Source organism: Moschus berezovskii, chromosome 8 (assembly GCF_049115385.1).
Source record: "Moschus berezovskii isolate FMDL1 chromosome 8, NW_MosBer_1.0, whole genome shotgun sequence".
Taxonomy (NCBI): Eukaryota; Metazoa; Chordata; class Mammalia; order Artiodactyla; family Moschidae; genus Moschus; species Moschus berezovskii.
The window spans coordinates 37,498,216-37,519,207 of NC_142467.1; the positions used below are offsets into that span (position 1 = coordinate 37,498,216).

Genomic DNA, 20,992 nt, shown 5'->3' on the forward strand with positions numbered 1-20,992 from the left:
CAGTCCAGGTTCGATGAATGATACAGGATGCTCGGGGCTGGTGCACTGGGATGAACCAGAGGGATGGAATGGGGAGGGAGGTGGGAAGGGGGTTCAAGATGGGGAACACATGCACACCTGGGGAAGATTCATGTCAATGTATGGCAAAACCAAAAAAATAATGTAAAGTAATTAGCCTCCAATTAAAATAAATAAAGTTAAAAAAAAAGATTACTTTATATCAGTGTTTCCCAAAGTCTGAGACACTAGCTTCTAGTAACCAAAGCAATTTTAAGTGTCATATATGCACAGCGTTAAAAGATACTGAGATCTATAATTAGAAAGTTTTCCTCATTTCAGTTTTCTACTAGCTCATCCAATCATATTAAAGACTAAGTCTCAGTTTATCTGTAATGTGTCTTTACCCAATTCTGCAGTGCGCTAATCTGCTTTCTCAAGAGGAGTACCAGCAGCTTTACACCTCTGGTAGACAATAATGGATAATGAAAACTTGATAACATTGTTATGGCTTCACTGTATTTACTTTACAGTTTTCCTCTATTATGAAAAATGAAACTCATTTTCTGGGTTTAATTACTTTTGTTAAGTTTATTAAACAAACTGGTGAGATTTAAGGGCTTCTTGATTGCTTCGGCTTCCCTGGTGGCTCATATGGTAAAGCATCTGCCTGCAATGTGGGAGACATGGGTTGGATCCCTGGGTTGGGAAGATCCCCTGGAGGAGGGCATGACAACCCACTCCAGTGTTCTTGCCTGGAGAATTCCTTGGACAGAGGAGCCTGGTGGGCTACAGTTCATGGGGTTGCAAGAGGAGCACATGAATTAGCAACTAAGCACAAGCACAAGTTAGATTTAAAAGACATTGGTTTATGAAAAATAGTAAGCAAAAAAATAACCTAGTGTCACTGAAACGTGGCAAAAGTCATGAAGGTGGTGGAATCTGGGAAATAATGTCTTGTGAATTTAGAGTTCTCTATCCTTCAGTTAATCAGGCTGTATTTGAGACTCTTTTGTGCAAAGTACCATTGCAGATGGAAAGATGTGCAATGCTGATATCAAAACATGTCTCATCTATTTTGGGAGACAAATACCTGAAGAGCTAGCAAAAAAATGCAACACTTAAATCACCGTGCAAGGCAATAACAGAAACATTGTCACATGGTAGAATGTGACTGATCTCTGTCTACGAGCACCTCCAACTTGATATGAAGGTTATTTCTATCAACATGCCTCTGTAACAAGTTCCACATCTCCCTTTCTATGGTAAGAGTAATATGTTTTTCTAGTGCATACAACATTTGGGGGAACTGATAAAACATCTATTTCTGCTTTATTGACTATACCAAAGCCTTTGACTGTGTGGATCCCATAAAACTGTGGAAAATTCTTCAAGAGATGGGAATACCAAACCACCTGAACTGCCTCTTGAGAAATCTGCATGCAGGTCAGGAAGCAAGAGTTAGAACTGGACATGGAACTACAGATTGGTTCCAAATAGGAAAAGGTGTATGTCAAGGCTATATATTGTCACCGTGCTTATTTAACTTATATGCAGAGGACATCATGAGAAATGCTGGCCTGGATGAAGTCCAAGCTGGAATCAAGATTGCTGGGAGAAATATCAATAACCTCAGATATGCAGATGACACAACCCTCATGGCATAAAGTGAAGAAGAACTATAGAGCCTCTTGATGAAAGTGAAAGAGGAGAGTGAAAAAGTTGGCTTAAAGCTCAACATTCATAAAACTAAGATCATGGCACCCAGTCCCATCACTTCATAGCAAATAGATAGACAAACAGTGGAAACAGTGGCAGACTTTATTTTTGGAGGGCTCCAAAATCACTGCAGATGGTGACTGCAGCCATGAAATAAAAAGACAGTTAACTAATTGGAAGAAAAGTTATGACCAACCTAGACAGCATATTAAAAAGCAGAGACATTACTTTAGCAACAAAGGTCCGTCTAGTCAAGGCTATGGTTTTTCCAGTAGTCATGTATGGTTGTGAGAGTTGGACTATAAAGAAAGCTGAGCACCAAAGAACTAATGCTTTTGAACTGTGTGTTGGAGAAGACTCTTGAGAGTCCCTTGGACTGCAAGGAGATCCAACCAGGCCATCCTAAAGGAGATCAGTCCTGAATGTTCACTGGAAGGACTGATGTTGAAGCTGAAACTCTAGTACTCTGGCCACCTGATGCAAAGAGCTAACTCATTTGAAAAGACCCTGATGCTGGGAAAGATTGAAGGAGAGAAGAGAAGGGGACGACAGAGGATGAGATGGTTGGATGGCATCACCGACTCAATGAACATGAGTTTGAGTAAACTCCAGAAGTTGGTGATGGGAGGCCTGGAGTGCTGCAGTCCATGGGGTCGTAAAGAGTCTGACATGACTGAATGACTGACCTGAACTGATAAAACTGTTGCTTCCTCTTCTAGCAAAATAGAAGGTAATAAACATGAACACTGAAAGTTGTCCTCTTACTTACAAGGGGGCAAGAGGTGGATAGAAGAACTAATATGTATTTTCTCATGGTCCCTGAACAAGAGTTCAAACAGTTCCAAAATAGTATACAGGTACTGGAGAACCAGTTTATAAAAATGAAACCTGGTTATATTGCATCCATTATCAACATGTATTCAGATATGTATTCAAATATAATTTAGATGTATGGGAAATTTATATTGCTATAATTTTTGTTATTCTGTCATAGCAAGAAATGAAATATTATCCTCATTTTGTTAATATACAGATGTTTGGAACTATGGAGCTAATTTGTTTAGGGGACTGACTGAATTTTCATTTTCACATGGAAATTTTACCAATATGTGTACATCTGAGTGACTATGAGTCTGGGAATATTTTTTTAGAGAAAGAAAATTTTCTTTTTTTTCTTTTCTAAAATTATGCTATAGTCTTTTAAGTTCAAGTCATGCAAATTTGAAATTTGTTCCTGTGGTGTGACCACTTTTAGAAGACTATTCTTAAGTTTTCATTATTTGGCTCTTTCTAGATGAACATTTTCTCAAAATCAGTCTGTTATCAATCACTTTAAAAAGTTAATCAAGTTAAAAAAGTTTTAGGTTTCAGTTTTGTTATTAGTATTCTTCTTCATTACGTGAATAGTCCATTTTATCTCTACTCTATATCATGTAAATTTACATAATTAAGAATTATGAATACTCCAGATCACAGAAGTTATGTATTTATTCACTCATTTGTTATTATTTACAACATCGTCTATGAGCTAAACACTATTCTCAACACTTGGAAATATTACTTTTTTGCCTATGAAAATATAGTAGATGTTTTTTAAAAAAATTTCCATGCTGGCAGTAAACACAGAAAGTCCAAAATTACTTTTGTTCTTAGAAATCTGGAACAATGTAAAAGAAATTCCCAGTGGAATTTGAAATATCACAGCTTCACCCAAAGCTTCAGTTCAGTTCAGTTCAGTTCAGTCGCTCAGTCGTGTCCGACTCTCCGCGACCCCATGAATCACAGCACTCCAGGCCTCCCTGTCCATCACCAACTCCCTGAGTACACTCAAACTCATGTCCACAGAGTCGGTGATGCCATCCAGCCATCTCATTCTCGGTCGTCCCCTTCTCCTCCCGCCCCCAACCTTTCCCAGCATCAGAGTCTTTTCCAGTGAGTCAACTCGTCGCATGAGGTGGCCAAAGTATTGCAGTTTCAGCTTAAAGGTGTTTTAAATCAGCATGCTGGCTTTATAGAGAAACTAAAAGTTTATATGATAGAAAAAAGGTCAATTTGTGTCATTTATATTTTTACAAATTTACATCCTTGTCACGCAATAGGTTGACTGCTTTATCATTGTCATTATAGGATAATGAATTCTTATTGCAAAGAATATGTCTTAAGGGAATAACTTACTGTCTTTTCTTAGTGAATTTTTACCTTTTTCAAGAGATTGCAAACGTATTGCACACGTTAAACATGGAGCTCCCACAGAATCCATGCTTCTCCCTGCATTACCCCATCATTATTCTATCCAGTCTTTTCAATATCCTCAGGTACATGGTCACAAGTAGAATCAAAGCAGATCATATAACCAATAAGAAATGTATCAATTCAATCAAGAATGTATTCTCAAATAGAGTAAAGGAAAACTCTATTTTGTCTGGAAAACTTGATATGATCATATTTATGTAAGCATTTCTGAAAAAAATTATCACATAAGTATAAAATCCATTATTCTAGAACATAAGTTTTCAATTCTCCCATGCAAATCAGAGTGAGGTTGTTCAGTAATGTTAGATATATGCTTAATCTTATACAAAATTGCCAAATTGTTCCCCGTCAATTCTCACCTGTAATCTATGAGAGTTGCATTTGGTCCACATACTTACCAACCCCTGGTCTTGTCAGTATCGTTTTTGTTTCACCCATTCTGGTCGGTGTGTAGTGTTACTACATTGTGGTTTTAGCTTGCATTTATCTCAAGGCAATGAGTTTGAGTGAACTCCGGGAGTTGGTGATGGACAGGGAGGCCTGGCGTGCTGTGATTCATGGGGTCACAGAGTTGGACGCGACTAAGCGACTGAACTGAACTGAACTGAATGTGGGACTTATTTTCATGTGCTTATTGACACCACAGTAGTAGCTAAATCTCAAAGGCAGTATTCTGAATCTACATATATGACATTCCTGAAAAGAAGAACCACAGGGATGAAGTGGTAGTTGTTTCCAGGAGTTAAGAGTGGGGGAAGGATGTGGCTACAAGGGGTTATAGGAGGAACTTTTGTGGCTGCTGGTAGAACTGTTCAGCAGCCTGATTTGGGATGCCGAATTAAAAGAATTTACATGTGTGTTAAAATTCATACAGCTGTACACTGATACACGTCATTTTGCTGTCTGTATGTTAACTTAAAAATAAAACTATTATGCTGTAAAGTAAATCACTGAATTTTTCAAAATATTCTTTGACATGAGACTTTTGTGAAATTTCCTAAAGTATGAGGTAAGTGAGTCTAAGCACTAAAAAATCTCCTGGGGAAAAGGAAACTTTTTATTAATAAAACAGTAGTTTTTTTATTTTCTTTTTTGATGTGTAGATTTTTGTATATCTTTCAAGCTCTAAGAAGTATTACCTTCTGTGGTTCTATTTTATGTAGATAAAGTTCAATAATATATTTTATGGATAGGAATAAATGTACATTTGTTAATGTTCCCTGTGAGAATCTGTTAAAATTTAAAAATCATTCAGGCCAATAACTGCTCCCCAGAAAACCTATTAATTTGGAATTAAACTATCTTTTCCATGTTTTAGATGTAAAACATTTATCTTTATAAAAATATATGCTTAAACACACACGTTAAATATAGTGTAATCATTTCATAGTGCCATAATTTTATGGCATTCATAATGATGCCAAAATAATGACCGTGTTTTAAGTAGTTGATATAATAGCAGAATCAATAGTTGTTTTTTTTTTCTGCTAAGATTTTGCAGCAAGATGAAGAACAACACTATATATAATTCTAAGGAAGCTATAGGTAAACAGTTTAGTTAATTGCCAAGCAACTGAAAATTATTAGGCAAACTGCAACCCTTACCATTCCCCAAATCATAGAGGCACACTTCTTCCATAAGAACAAAACTGATGGTATTATTATATGAAGTATTTTCCTGAATTTAAAATATTCACTATGGCCACAAGACTGCACCATATGAAGTAGCCTTCTGCCTCCCAAATCCTACATCCTGACCTCTTCATCCATGATCACTGTCCTCTAGACATGTGGGCTATTTTTTATTTCCTGACCCACACCCAATTTTCCCTCTGTTCAAGGCCCCTGAACCTGCTGTTACCTATAATAAGAAAGGGCTTCTCTTCAATCTTTCCATGGCTAAATTTTTTTTAACATCCTTACAATCTCAACTTCTTATCCGTAACTCAGATAGGACTTTACTGAGTTTTCTAATATAGATTGTCTCTTTTTCCATCTCTTTTAGTTATGTAACATTTATCACAATTTGAAAGTTGTTTATTTACTATCTGCCTGTTCCTAGATTGCAATGTCTAAGAGGATTAAGAAGATGTTTGTTTTTCCGTTTTAATCTCCAATCCCTATTAAAGTGTCAAACAAGTATTACGAATGCAATAACTATTTATAGCAAGAAGGCAGGAGTCAAGAAGGAGGAAATTTGTCTACTTTGCATTATTTTCATTCTGCATTTAACATAGTGTTTGAGAGCTTGATTCTTTTTTATGTTCATTATATTGAAAACTAATATATGTGTGGATATACACACATGGGTGGTGGTTTTCCTGGTGCATACATTTGAGAAAATTTTAACTCTACACTTAAATTCTTAACAGTTTATTGAATCTAAATTACATCTGAATTTAGGAAAATAATTGTTAGGAAAAAAGTTTCTCTGCTATATGGAGAATGAATCAGAAGGCAGCAAAACTGGAATCAGAAAGGTACATTAGATGGCTGATGCAGTAACCTAGGTGACAGATGGAGCTGAATTTTACCCTATTATCAGATCCATAAGGGACACACAAAAAAATGAGGAGTCAGTCAAAAACTTGAATAGAAAAATATCAACTCTCTCTTCTTTGCATATAGTTAAAGAAACTATCTTCAGGAAGAAGTCCCATGTGTCAGCACATATTTCATTGTTATTGGGACCTAGTCCATGCATAATAGAAATTTTATTATATATAATATTGATCTAAAAGGAATGAACAATATAGTCCTTCCAGAAACTTAGGGAGCTTTATCCAATTTTTTCATCTTATACAAATTAAGACAGGGGAATAGAGAATTACAGAATTTTTATCCAAAAACCCCTCTCCTGTACTTTCCCCAAGTTCAAAGTTTAATAGGGGTGGAGAGGCTACTTGTGCCCCTTGGGATATCCCAGGAAATAAATAATGACCCTGTCGTAGTAAAAACAGTTAACAACAACACATAAGAGATGCTTACTATGTGCCGAGTTCAATGTATTATGTCAATTACTACTCAAAATAAGCTTAAGAGGAATTGTTATCTTTGTTTTTATACAAAGAGATTAAGGATGAATGACGTCAGGTAAACTTACTGAGGGTCATCAAATAGTGAATGTCAAGGGCAGAAATATGAATACTAGTCAAGTGTAGGTCCATTGCTTATGCTCTTTAGGACTATACTATACTGTAGGACTTGCTTTTTTGTTTTGGTCACCAGTCATGTATGCTGGACTTAGGTGCTATGGAAAAGATGAAAAGATTTTTTTAAAAGAAGATAAATTTCAGGGAAAGGGAGATGCCATTATTATTATTATACAGTAATTCCAGTTCCCTGGTGGCTCAGAGGTTAAAGCATCTGCTTCCAATGAGGGAGACCCGTGTTTGATCCCTGGGTCGGGAAGATCCCCTGGAGAAGGACATAGCAACCCACTCCAGTATTCTTGCCTGGAGAACCCCATGGATGGAGGAGCCTGGTAGGCTACAGTCCACGGGGTTGCAAAGAGTCGGACATGATTGAACGACTTCACTTTCACTTTTCCAGTTGCAGTTCAGTCCCATAGTCCTGTCTAACTCTTTGCGACCCCATGAAACAGTTATTACTGAACATTTATTAGAAGCAAGGCACTTCTCTAACAGTCTGGAGTATAGCAGAGGACAAAACAGCATCTCTGTTCTCGTCCATCCTGGATTCTAGCTGAGTGAGACAGAAAGTAAAAACTTAAAATTATAAATCAGTAGGTGTAATAACACAAAAATTTTCTAATTACTTAAAACTGTAAATACTAAGGAAAGGTGAAACATAGAAGAGAACTGGAGTTGTGAATATAGAATTGAGGGACATTTGCAATAGTGCACTGAATGATCAGTGTAGGCATTGAGAAGGCAATATTTGAGCAAAGATGTGAAGAGGGTGAATATAGTGGATATCAGGAAGAAATGAATCAAACAGGGAACATAATTCTAAATATACTTTCTCAAATACTGAAAAAAATGTTGTTATCATAATAGAACCAAGAGAAAATGAGAAATGCTATACTCTCATTTAACACAAATGTGGTGGACTCCCAAGAAGAGGCAGAACTTACTAGAGAAAGCCGAAAACCAGTCCTGCATTCTTTTTCCTTCACCCAGTTTGGGACCATATAATGGAAGTTAAAAGATTCAATGAGAGAGCAGTTCTTGTGGAGTAAGGTTATTGGCCTAAGTGCAGAAAGAGCTGTAGCAGTTTCATATTCCCCCCTCACTGTGACGTATGTTCCACCTCTCCCTCAAGGCAAGTCAAAAACAAAGTCAAGAAACTCAGTCATAGATGTTTACCATTTGGACTGCAAGGAGATCCCACCAGTCCATTCTAAAGGAGATCAGTCCTGGGTGTTCATTGGAAGGACTGATGGTAAAGCTGAAACTCCAATACTTTGGCCACCTCATGTGATGAGTTGACTCACTGGAAAAGAGTCTGATGCTGGGAGGGATTGTGGGCAGGAGAAGAAGGGGACGACAGAGAATGAGATGGCTGGATGGCATCACCGACTCTGTGGACATGAATTTGAGTGAACTCCGGGAGTTAGTGATGGACAGGGAGGCCTGGTGTGCTGTGATTCATGGGGTTGCGGACAGTCGGACACGACTGAGCAACTGAACTGAACTGAACTGAACTGAATGCAACTCTAGTAAGAAAATGCTAGTAGAAAGTCAGAGTGGATGTATTTTTGGAGTGGAGAGAAGGACTGTCATGAAACATCAAGTCCCTACAACATGACCCATGTCAGGGAACAGTGCAATTCTCAAGTTTCCCAGGGGGAGGAAGGAGGAAGAGGGTTAGCTTCACGGAACACATCCAACTCTCCAAAGAAAGAATGACTCAGCATGTAGGCATCTTTCACCCAGAAAGTACAGTAAGATCTCTCTGCAAATGTAACCGTCCTTCCTACCTCAACCCTAATCTTGAAAAAAGCAAAAAGCAGCATAATAAAAAGAGGAGGAGCCTTTAGAACATGATGTAATAGGTGGGCTGCAGAAATCTTAAGTCAGCCTGATGAGAGAACAGAAAAAATAAAAAATAAAAAAAATTCAAGTGAGTGAGAGACTGAAGGATCAGTCTAGATGAATTTAATACCTGAAATGAGATTACAAACTCTAAAATGAATGGAAAATTTTGACATTAGATATATATTGTCCAGATGTGGTGTGGGGGGGGAGGGGTAGATTCAACAGCTGATATTTAAAAAGAAACATAATTTCTAGACCATAGCTATATAATTCCAGCATGTTCAATAAATCAGCAACAGAGAAATTTAACCATATTTTAAGTATCATTTCATAATAGAAGGCATACAATGAAAGTTGTTTAAATTAATAACATCTAAACATGACTATATTTCTGTTACCACTGTCCCAATTATTAGGGGTGAACATCACCTATCACAATATATCGATAACAATTAAATATCTTACAGATATAAAACAAATGGTAGTTAGAGGGTTAAGGGACTTCCATGAGATAATTTAGTTTATAAATTATACCATATACAAAAATAAACTCAAAATGGATTAAAGACCTGAATGTAAGGCTGGACACTATAAAACTCTTAGAGGAAAACATAGGCAAAACATTCTGACATAAACTGCAGCAATATCTTTTTCGATCTATCTCCTACAGTAATGAAGGAAAAAACAAAACAAATGGGACCTAATTAAACTCAAAAGCTTTTGCATAGCAAAAGAAACCTAACCAAAAGAAAAAGACAACCCATGGAATGGGAGAAAATATTTGCAAAGGATGCAACTGACAAGGGATTAATCTCCAAAATTTACAAACAGTTCATGCAGCTCAGTATCAAATAAACAAACAATCCAATTAAAATATAGACAGAAAACCTAAATAGACGTTTCTCCAAAGAAGACATACAGATGGCCAAGAGGCATGTGAAAAGATGCTCAATGTTGCTAATTACTAGAGAAACGCAAATCAAAACTATAATGAGGTACCACTTCACACCAGTCAGAATGGCCATCATCAAGAAGTCTGACAGTAAATGCTGGGGAGGGTGTGGAGAAAAGGGAACCATTCTACACTGTTGATGGGAATGTAAATTGGTTCAGCCACTATGGAAAACAGTATGGAGATTCCTTAAAAACTTAAAAATAAAACTACCATATGACCTAGCAATCCCACTCCCGGACACGTATATGGAGAAAAACTTGGTTTTAAAGGATGCATGCACCCAGTGTTCCTTGCCGCACTGTTTACAATAGCAAAGACATGGAAGCACCAAAATGTTCATCGACAGATGAATGGGTAAAGATGATGTGGGACATATATACAATTGAGTATTACTCAGATATTACAAAGAATGAAATAATGCTATTTACAGAAACATGGATGAACCTAGAGATTATCATATGAAGTGAAGTAACAGACACAGAAAGATAAATATCATATGAAATTGCTTATATGCAGAAAGAAAGTGAAAGTGAAAGTCACTTAGTCATGTCCGACTCTTTGTGACCCCATGGACTCTATAGTCCTTGGAATTCTCCAGGCCAGAATACTGGAGTGGGTAACCTTTCTCTTCTCCAGGGGATCTTCCCAACCCAGGGATCAAACCCAGGTCTCCCACCTTGCAGGCAGATTCTTTACCAGCTAAGCCACAAGGAAAGCACAAAAATACCAGAGTGGGTAGCCTATCCCTTCTCCAGTGGATCCCAACCCAGGAATTAAACCGGGGTCTCCTGCACTGCAGGTGAATTCTTTACCAACTGAGCTATCAGGGAAGCCCTTATATGCAGAATCTGATGCAAATAAACTTATTTACACACCAGAAACAGACTCACAGACATAGAAAATGAATTACAGTTACCAGGGTGGGAAAGGTTGAGGAGGTGACAGATGGGGAGTTTGGGACTGACACGTACATACTGCTGTATTTAAAATAGATAACCAACAAGGACCTACTATATAGCACAAGGAACTCTGCTAAATATTCTGTAATAGCCTAAATGGGAAAAGGAATTGAGAAAGTATAGACACCTGTATATGTATAACTGAATCATTTTGCTACACACTTGAAACTAACGTGGCATTGGTAATAAATGATACTCCAATATAAAATAAAAATTTTTTAAAGTTCTAAAAATTAAAAACAAATTAGAAATTACCTTGATGTAGAATAAGCTAAAAGAGTCTTTTTCTAATTTCTTATAATTTAACAAATGAAATAATGTGTTTATGAAGCTTATAATTGTTTAAGTAATTTAAGTAATTAAATATTTGTTGATGAAGTTAATGAAGAATAATCAATTTCAAATGTACACTTTTTTAAAATTTGGAAGTTTTTTTCTGAAAATTATTAAGAACTAATTTTAAAATAAAGAATGCAGGTGTTTATTAACAAAGTTAAAGGGAGATAATTTGGTTAAATGATAATTTTTACCTGGAATTATCAAGATATTGCTACTGACTTTAAAACTCATCACTTTAAATTTTCCTTCTAAGAACTACTATGGAAAATTAGTTTTCCATTAAAAATAAGAAATATATGATTACTATTTCAAATTATTACCACCATCAACCACCACCACCTCAAATTTAAAATGCCTTATTCTTCCATTTGGAATTATTTAAGAAGAATATATATTTACTCAATTTCTCTTATATAATATATATTTCATAAGATTAAAAAAGGCATTATCCAAAGTTGCAGATTTGTGTGTACATGCATAAGTACAGGACACCAGGCTTTTAGAATGATGATTATTTAAAGAAACTAAATAAATACTTGCTTATTCTAAGACTAAGATGAAGGGAGGAGATACTAGAATAGGTAAAAAAGATTTTAAAAATTGATAATTTATTAACATAATTCCTAGCACCTATTCTCTTGCTGAAAGATTATAGTTTATTATTATTGAAAAGTAACTGAGAGAGTTCCCCGGGCCTAGTAGTTAGGATTCTAGGCTTTCACTGCCATGGCCCAAGTTCAAGTCCTGGCCTGAAAACTGAAATCCTGCATGCCTCACAGTCTCCTTCTGTACATATTTTTAAAGGTCATACACAGTACATTGCACATAATTTTAAAATCTTCAAAACTCTCACTGTATTTTTTATCATATTGTAACCAACTCTGAAATTAATTGATGCTCAACAGGTATTCATATTTAAGATGGTTGAGTGTGTGTGTGTCTTGTTTTTCCCCTTTTGATGTAGTTGACTATATTGGATTGACAAAGAATCAGGGAAGGTGCCTCAGCTGGAGGCAGTGGTAGGATAATAAATCTACTTTTATGCATCTGTAACTTGAAGACCTACTTACTTACTGGATGGGGGTGAGTAGAGCATAAGCCTTTCAACTGGACATTGATTGATAAATTTAGTTTGTGTTAAAATAATGTCACAAATGATGTGTTACATTATTTAATTATCCCGGCGTGCTGTGATTCATGGGTTCACAAAGAGTCGGACACGACTGAGTGACTGCACTGAATATAGTTCTAGTCTACTACATAACTTTTAAATAGTAAAAAAAGAAATTGTATTTATAAGATTAAAAAATTTTTACCACTTTTCTTCCAAAAAATACTACTCATTTTCAAGTGAAAAAAACCTCAACTGAGGTTAAAAAAAAAAAGCAATTAACTATTATAACAAAGAAAAGGATGTTGAAATATTAAAACCAACAAATTAGATGATTGTAGATCAGTTTTAGCTAGTTTGTGGATCTAACTTAATTTCTCTGTCCTATGCTTTCACCAGTTAGAAAACTGTCATAGCCTCTCATAGCACCATATGATTTTGCTGTGTAGTATTTATCTAAGTTAAAACTTAGTAAAACTTTGATCATTGCCTGCCACCCCATGAGACTGCAAACTCCATGAGGACAGAATAGCTTTTGCTACCCCATAGTTATATACCCAGCTAGCATAGAACTAGCTGAAATACTAGTCACTTCTATAGTTTATGTCTAGAGTTTTTCCTTTACTTATTGTATTTCAAATGTGTTTTCAAAAGCAACTTATAAAAAGGGACTGTTAATCTCACAAAAGGACACAAATAAGTCATTTATTTCTTTCTACCAAGGTTATATTGACAAGTTATACTCAGTTTGTTTTGGCCATTTAATTTAAATGTGCCTAAATAAATTATAGAACTTGTTATTTATCTGTCTCACTACATAGACTTTGGTTCTACTACGATACTTGTGTTCATGGCAGGGTTTCAATTATTACAAAGGACCTTGGTTTAAAAAGCATCTTTTGTTTTCTCCACTATTATGCTATTTGGTATTCATATGATTTTCTTTATAAATGAGTAGAGAATGTAATATCAGGACTACTTATTTAGCATTTACATAGCACTTTATCTTGAGAGTAACATAACAATTTCATAATAATATAGAATTATTACCATATTTGCCCTCTTATTTTATACTGTAGGGATTAATGTGATTTGGAGTTAAATTTTATTTTTACCCTAAATCACTAATGTATAAAAGTGTTTTTTTAAATTTCCTTTTAAAAGATACATATTCTCTAGAATAAAGAAGAAATGAATAACAAATAACCTTCCCAGTAAAGCAAACTGGAGAAGTCTTTTACATCTCAAAACAATCCACGTATTTTTCTTATTTTTACAGAGAAAAAGGAAGACTGTAGGTGAATGGTGTGGTGTATTGCACTAGAAATATATGACTGGGGAAATCTTAACCCCTACTCCACCACCAAAATTCAGGAAGAGTTGGACTATTTTCAGAACTGCTCTATATCTTGTTTTTAAAAGTCAGAAAAGTAAAATATTATTTTCCTCATCTAATTTACAAAGCTATAGAAGGAGAAAAAGTGTGCACGCCAACATTCTCAGGAAAAAAAGCCCCAGTATCTGGAAAGTGTAAATTGTTTTCCTCTATAAATGAAAAAAGCGCTTTAAGTTTTCACATACCAAAGAAATTCATCAAGCTGTTGCTTGTGTGATTGAGGTGATTAAAACTACTAACTTTAAATATCTACACACTGAAGATAAAGATATCCAGATATTGAAGCAGCAACATTTTTTTCTACTTTCATATTCAGTATGGTTGCCTCAATATAGAATTTTTGTAGGAAAACTATGTGACAACATTCAACAAGTCATCCTATAAATTTTCTCAATAGAAGACAAAGTTTTTTTGAAAATGGGATGACAAGGAGTGGTTAACTTTCTGGGTAATGACTGAATTGCAAATTAAACTATAGTTATACACAACCATTAAGAAAATACACTTTCTAAACATTTTTCCCAGGTATTAAATAATATCATTTAATATGTTATTAAACTAATAAAATAACTGAATACTGGATTATTTCTAAGCATATCTTTTACAGCTTTCAATCAAAAGTGCAAGATAAATTTAAAAATGGAGTGAATGATGCAGACTGAGGACCTCAAGTCACACTACTAGGTAAATTCAATCTTAAAGGTTATTTAGTGGGCTAATACTATATATATCCATACTAGCTTCTATTGTATGATGGTAGAATCAGATAATTATAAAAATTAAAGTTGATCAGTTAACTACACTTATAAGTAAGCAGTACTGAGCTAATGAACCTGATGAAAAAAATCAGAAGAAAAAAACAAAACAGAAAACAAAATTCGGAAAATAGTGACAGATATAAAATGTAACCTTAGTTGTAATCATGTATGAACATATAATTCTAAAATAATTTTTGAGAGAACATGCCAAATCACCTTTTATTTATCCAGAAAAGTCATATTTAGTAAAGGACACATCAAGGTCAGAGTGGCTATGGCCCAAGAGACAAGGCAGGGAGGTGACAGGCCTTCTGAGATCCTGCTTCGGGAGAAGGGGTCTGGGGCAAAGTGATGAGATGATAAGTAAGTGGTGAGTGCTGGCAGCCACAGAAAGGAGAAAGCTCCAGCTGTATCAATGCTGTTGGCAGGTCCTGCGTGGAACTCACATCAACTCACTGCTACTAGCAGTGCTGGGGCGGGGAGGAGGGTGGGGGAAATTAGTGCTATTAACTGGAGTGAGAGCCACACCCTGGCTCCTGGAAAACACCCACCAAGCGACACAGGAACGAACCCCAGGATGGTGTGAAGTGTATATAAATGTACACATTTATCGTTATAAATCTCTATTTCTATCCACATACATACTTAATCATTATTTTGTTACTTCTAATTATCTGTTGCTTTTAAGCAAGTATAATGTCTCTATAATCTTGGTTTCCAAGTCATATGTGGTTGACAAAAAATATTTAACAAACATTAGTAAAATTTTGTGTGTATGTGTGTGTGTGTGTATATATATATATACATGATACAAAATAAATTATTTTATACATTGAAATAGATTGCATAACTTTGTATATGTTCATTAAAATCTATATTATATATTAATATTTATATGTAAAATCTGGTTCAGTGTATCTATACACATGACACAAGTAGATTGGAAAATCTGAAATTGATGTTACATTGTAACTATTTGGCTTCTGACTTTGAAGAAGTCATATAAGTCTTTTATAACCCACATGGATTTCTTATAACCAGTAGCAGGAGGATGAATTCTTTCTTTTGTAATTGCCTGAATAAGAAATGTGCCCATCACAACTGAAATCCTGTATCTTTAAGCAGTTAAATTGTTTGGACACCTGTTATGGTCAAACAGTTCCTGAAATGCACTAACTATAAAGTTTTTCCCAGTCTTCCAAGGTCTGAGATTTTAGCAGAAGTACTTTGGACAGTCATGTAGAGGAGGAAAATAATTTTCCTTCTACAATTGTAGATTTTTGGTTGAGACATCATTGCATTAAGATTCACAAGAGAAAAAAAAAGCAAACAGAAATGTAATAACATGTATACTTTCTGTATACATAGGAGATACACAGGAAAGCTAAGTCCTTCAAATGGCCCAAGCTACATCCTTACATACAGTGTCTAAGACAAAAGAAGATGTTGTGAGCAGGGGGAGCCAGTTAAGGGCAGTTATTGAGTAAAGCATTGTCAACAAGGGGATGGTTGTTAGGCAGATTCAAGTCTCTGCCTTCACCATTGGTAAGTTTCTAGATATTTAGCCAAACTCTTCTTTCTGGTACAGGGATGGAGATACTCATAAAAATGGAGATTTCTGTTATTTGAATGCCTCTTAGAAAAGGTAACTTCCACTCAGTTTTAAGCTTCACACCTGTATCTGCTGTTCGTTAAAAATAATAAGCCTTTCCCTTTTCCAGGGGATCTTTCCAACCCAGGGATTAAACCAGGGTCTCCTGCATTGCAGGTGGATTCTTTACCAACTGAACTATCAGGGAAGCCCTGGTAAAGCCTATTTATACTTAAATTGTGGAAAGTCTGTCTTGGAATTACTAGGAAGTTATTCTAGTCATGGTCCTAGCAAAATAATATTTACAATAAAGATAAAATCTCTAAACTCAGTCTTACATTCTTCCAGTTTGAAGAGAAATCCGTTGATATGATGCAAATTGTAAAATGTGTAGAACAGAGGCCTCTATGGCTAAATAGTTTGTAATTCAATTATCTTGAGGAGATTATTCTAAACTGAGTCTAAGATATCAGATGCATTTATGTAACTAAATTAAAAGCTGATTTTTAAATTTCTGTCTACCATCCAGATGTCTTGTCTAGAAGGTAGTAGGCAGCTGGATCCTGGGAAATACTGAGTGATAAATATTTCTCTTTTTTTTTATATTTTTACAGATAGATGTTTGTCTCAGGGTAGACACTACTTGAAATGTTATATCTATAAGTAAGCAAGTAAATATGCTGAGGAAGTGATTTTGATTTTTCTTTTCTAATAAGGCCAAGTGGAAAATTTGGAAAGATAGGAAACAACAAGCTTGTTTGGTTCAAGAATCATACAAGTTTAGAAAGTTTCCCAGATGTTCATATGATAGCATTGTATAAAAGATATGTGACAGTTTAGATAGTTTTGGGCTTCAGAAATTAACTATCCCCCACATAAGAGATATTAGCTATAAACATCCTCATGCCAATGATTCATATTCCCCCTTGTTTTACTTTTGTAGAGACACAATCTGATTAATTTAGTCATTTTTAATGAGGGAAATTTATTCTTTGAAGTTATGTAAATAAAAAGTCATTAAATTTTTTTTAATATTCCTTCAACTTTCTGATTCTACTACCATTGTTTACCCAAAAACCCTTTTTTGAATTTCTCCTAGAAACTCACATTTTTCTAGTCACTTGCTGTCCTTCTTCAGGATCAGCTTCAGAGATCAAAGCTACTATTTTCATCCAGTTCTGTTTAGCCATTCAAATGGCTTTTTTTTTTCTTTTTATGGGATTGCAACAAACTGAAACTCTGATCACATTCTCTGCACCAAACTACAATGACTCCATTATCTGTCTAATGACTGAGAAAATGTGAAAATGCTATTGAAGAGTCTCCATGACACATAACTCCCATTATTTAGAGCTACTTAAAAAGTTCATCTAGTTACTATGCTAAGAATTAAAAATTAAAATGTATCCCTAAGTATTAGTTTTTATATCATATTTAAAAAGAAAAGGTAAGGACTCTTGCTATAAGAAGACATCTTAAATTTGATACTCTTACAAATAATAATAAAACTGCATGTTTTTGTTTAAAATAAGTCCCTTGGAGATAAAATACATGAAAATGTACTCATCTATATAAAGTTGCTTACTAAAATGAATATAAGTGTGTGGGAAGGAAAGTGTATTTTAATCCACAGGTTTCATAAATGGTAGGAACATGAGAATGATGTTTTTCTATCAACAAGTAACTATAAATTCCCCAATTTCTGAAACAAATTAAAGGTTACATACTACATTAAGTAGTAAAATGTGTGTAATTTTTAATTAAAAACATTGTTTTTCCAGTAAGAAACTGAAATGCATAACACATAAACTATTTTCAGTAAAAGGCCCTCTTCTGAGAAAGCTACTTAATCTGACACTCTTAAAGAAAATGCATTCAATTTTTATAGTAATGGAGGAAGGTATGAAAAGTACTGGTAGATTAAGCAGGCCCCTCTGTCTACTTGGAAACTCCAAAGAGAGACTTTCACTTCTTCTTTTGCTTGGATCTCCTTTTTACTGAAACCTTTTCCTCTCATTATCTACTCTAGAGAATGCAGGACCAGCAAAGTTAGCTTTTCAATAAAATTAAAAAAAATATATTTTAACCTTCATCTCTTCTATCTCCCTTTATTACAACTACTACATAACAGTGTTAAGGCCCAGGAAAACCTTAGGCAATGGCTTGGTTTCTTCTATAGCTAGTTTTTCTTCTTTTCTTTTTTTGAGTAAGGGTTAGGGGTGGTATTTTTAGAGTTTTGTCTCAAAGTGACAGTAAAGAAGAGTGCAACTATTATAAGTACAATAGACCTCTAACCTGCCTTTGGATCTGGCTGGAAATCCTGATGGCATGTGCTGGGTCAGGGGGGTTGTTTTTGTAGGTGGATAAATGATGAACTATATGTGAAGGGATATTTCCTTGATATCTTTGGTGCAATGAAGTTAAAAAAAAATTAGGTGAAAAACACTTCACAACACAATCCTTTCCCATCTTTTCCATTTAGTGCAATAAGGTTCTAAGACATTAATGCCTAACTTCCCAATCTGGCATCATATTTACCTGGCTCAGCATATTTTTCAACACTGCAGCAAAGCCAACTCTTTTCCAGACCTATATCCCTCCATGCATTAACTACATTCTCCACCCCATGCCCAACAGTGCCCCTCCTATCTCAGTGAGGGGGAAAGGATAATCAAAGCAGGGTCCCCAGACACCATTAGTGCTCCTTTGCTCCATCGGCATTCTGTCTTTACTATGACAATGTACTGTGTAAATATAAAGTTTTCTTATGGGATTAGACAAGCTTCTTTTCCTTTGGCCCTGACAGGACTGCTGTCCCTGGTGCTGAACCATGTTACCCCACCAGGGAGTCTGCTGCCAGGTCAATGGGGCTGGATAGAAAACCTGGCTCACTGATCTTAAGAATGCTCAGGTGCAGAAACAAGAGATACTTTGGTCACAGAAGCATAACCCATCCCCCAACACACAGACACAAACACATCTGCCGGGTGTATGCCAGGACCCCATTTGTAGTTTTCTCTTCCAGACCCCCACCCAAATGCCTCCAACATGGCCTCAAATGCCAGCATGTATCAGCACAGCCCACCTAGACATCAGATTGCAGTACTATCAAAATGCTACTCTACAAACGCAAAGTCTTTATGACGTTAGCTTTTCCATTCTAAAAGAAATAAATAAAACCCATTAAATAAATAAACGAAAGTGACCTTCCTTTTTTCTCCCTCCTTTTCCTGCCCCACACATTCACATTCTCTTAAATAACAAAGCCCCAAATCCCAGAAAAGTCTTTTAAATCTGGGTGGTCTCCCTAGTTCCTTGATCCCCACCCCTTCCCCCACCTCTCTGAAACAAAACGACGCCGAAAAGGGCATATCTTACCCCGGGAAGAGCGATAGCAGGAGCAGAATCCACACCGTCATTTTCTGTGAAAATACAGGAGTCGAGTAGACTGAGCTTCCTGTGCTCCATATATTTGTCAAACTCATCGTTTTTTTTTTTTTTTTCCCTCCCTGCCTCTAGCCTCTAGGTTGCAGAAGAATCCCTCCCCTTTGTATTATTATTATGCTTATGATCTGATGGTGGCTCCCCCCACCTGCCTCTAGTAGGTCTGTCACTGGGGAGCTGTATTGCTACCAGCTTCGGGAATTAATATTCAGGGGGCAGAAATAACATCAGCACAAACGCTTGCAGATAGCATCAAAGCATCAGCTCAGGGAGCAGCTTTCAAGTCTAGGGGAATAATATAATTGAGGCAGGGGGAGGGTACAGGGAGAGACGCATAGGAGACAAATAAGAGAATGAGAAACGCGGGCACACTCTTACACATATTCATGTCCCCACCACCACCACCATTCACACATACTCTCCTAGGTCCATCGTTTTAGGTTTGTTTATTTGTTTGCTTTGCTTTGGTTTTTCTTTCAGAGGGCAGCAAGTATGTATGTGTGTTGGGGGTGTGTGTATGTGTTTAAAAGAAATACTCGAGTCTCTGCGTGATTAACTATCACGCAGATTAACTATGAGGTCAAAGTGGAAGCGATGCGTGCTGCTGCAGAAGGAATTAACACATGCGTGGTGTCTTTCCAGCGCCGTTTAACTCTTTGGTGCACACACACGCATGCAAAGAGAGGCTTTCCTGGGGACAAGAGATGCTTTAGTAATTTATATACTATATCACCACTGACAGAAGGTGTCTCTTCACATCTGCCAAGAATCCTTATTTAAAATCATGCAACAGTAGAAATGGTTACATCGTAGGGGAAGGGGGAGCAGGTGGTGGGGGAGGAGTGGTTGTTTCTCTGTTAACCATCCATTAAGAAAACAGATTCGGTGAATTTTTAATTTGAATGAAGGGAGAAAACATTGATAGAATTACAAAACAAGAAGAATCTATGCTCCTCAGTATTCACTCCTCCTCTTTTTGCTCTCCATCCCTACTGAAAGTGTAAAGATATAAACTAGTTGGATATTAAATAATATAAATATAAATGCATCTAAATAGCTGCCTAAAGACTATAGACCACAGAATAGGGGCCTGCTTCTTGGAAGGATGGTGGATAAAGGGGAAGGTCAAGATGGCATTACCAATATAAAGGAAATTCTGTTTGTCTGTGGGATTTGACTTTTGTTGTTCTGCTTGGTGATAATTCTGAAAATTTCTGGAGTGGAAGAGTGGTGTTAGCATGCTGCTTTCTTCTCTAGGATGTTACCATGGATACTGATACATGGGAGATATCCTTTTATGTCAACTTAGTTCATCCACTACAGAGGAAACCCCATTCTCTCATCATGGAGAAGCAAGTGGAGGAGTGTTTCAAGGTTCCTGCCAAACTGAGACCATAGCAAAGATGTTCATGTAAAATTCCAAGTGAAGAGGACCAATCAGACCCCTTCCTGGAACACAGCAGGGAGTCA

The 20,992-nt window shown here is 36.1% G+C and overlaps 1 protein-coding gene across 4 annotated transcripts in view; it reads right to left on the reverse strand.

The window, feature by feature from the left end:
- GABRG2 (gamma-aminobutyric acid type A receptor subunit gamma2) overlaps positions 1–19,563 on the reverse strand; it is a 131,512-nt gene extending 111,949 nt beyond the window's left edge. For all 4 annotated transcript variants that reach the window (XM_088838349.1, XM_088838350.1, XM_055429613.1 and 1 more), the window contains exon 1: positions 19,457–19,563. In XM_088838349.1, the coding sequence (XP_088694475.1) occupies positions 19,457–19,563 (107 nt within the window). The remainder of the gene's footprint in view (positions 1–19,456) is intronic.
- Positions 19,564–20,992: the final 1,429 nt, after the last annotated feature.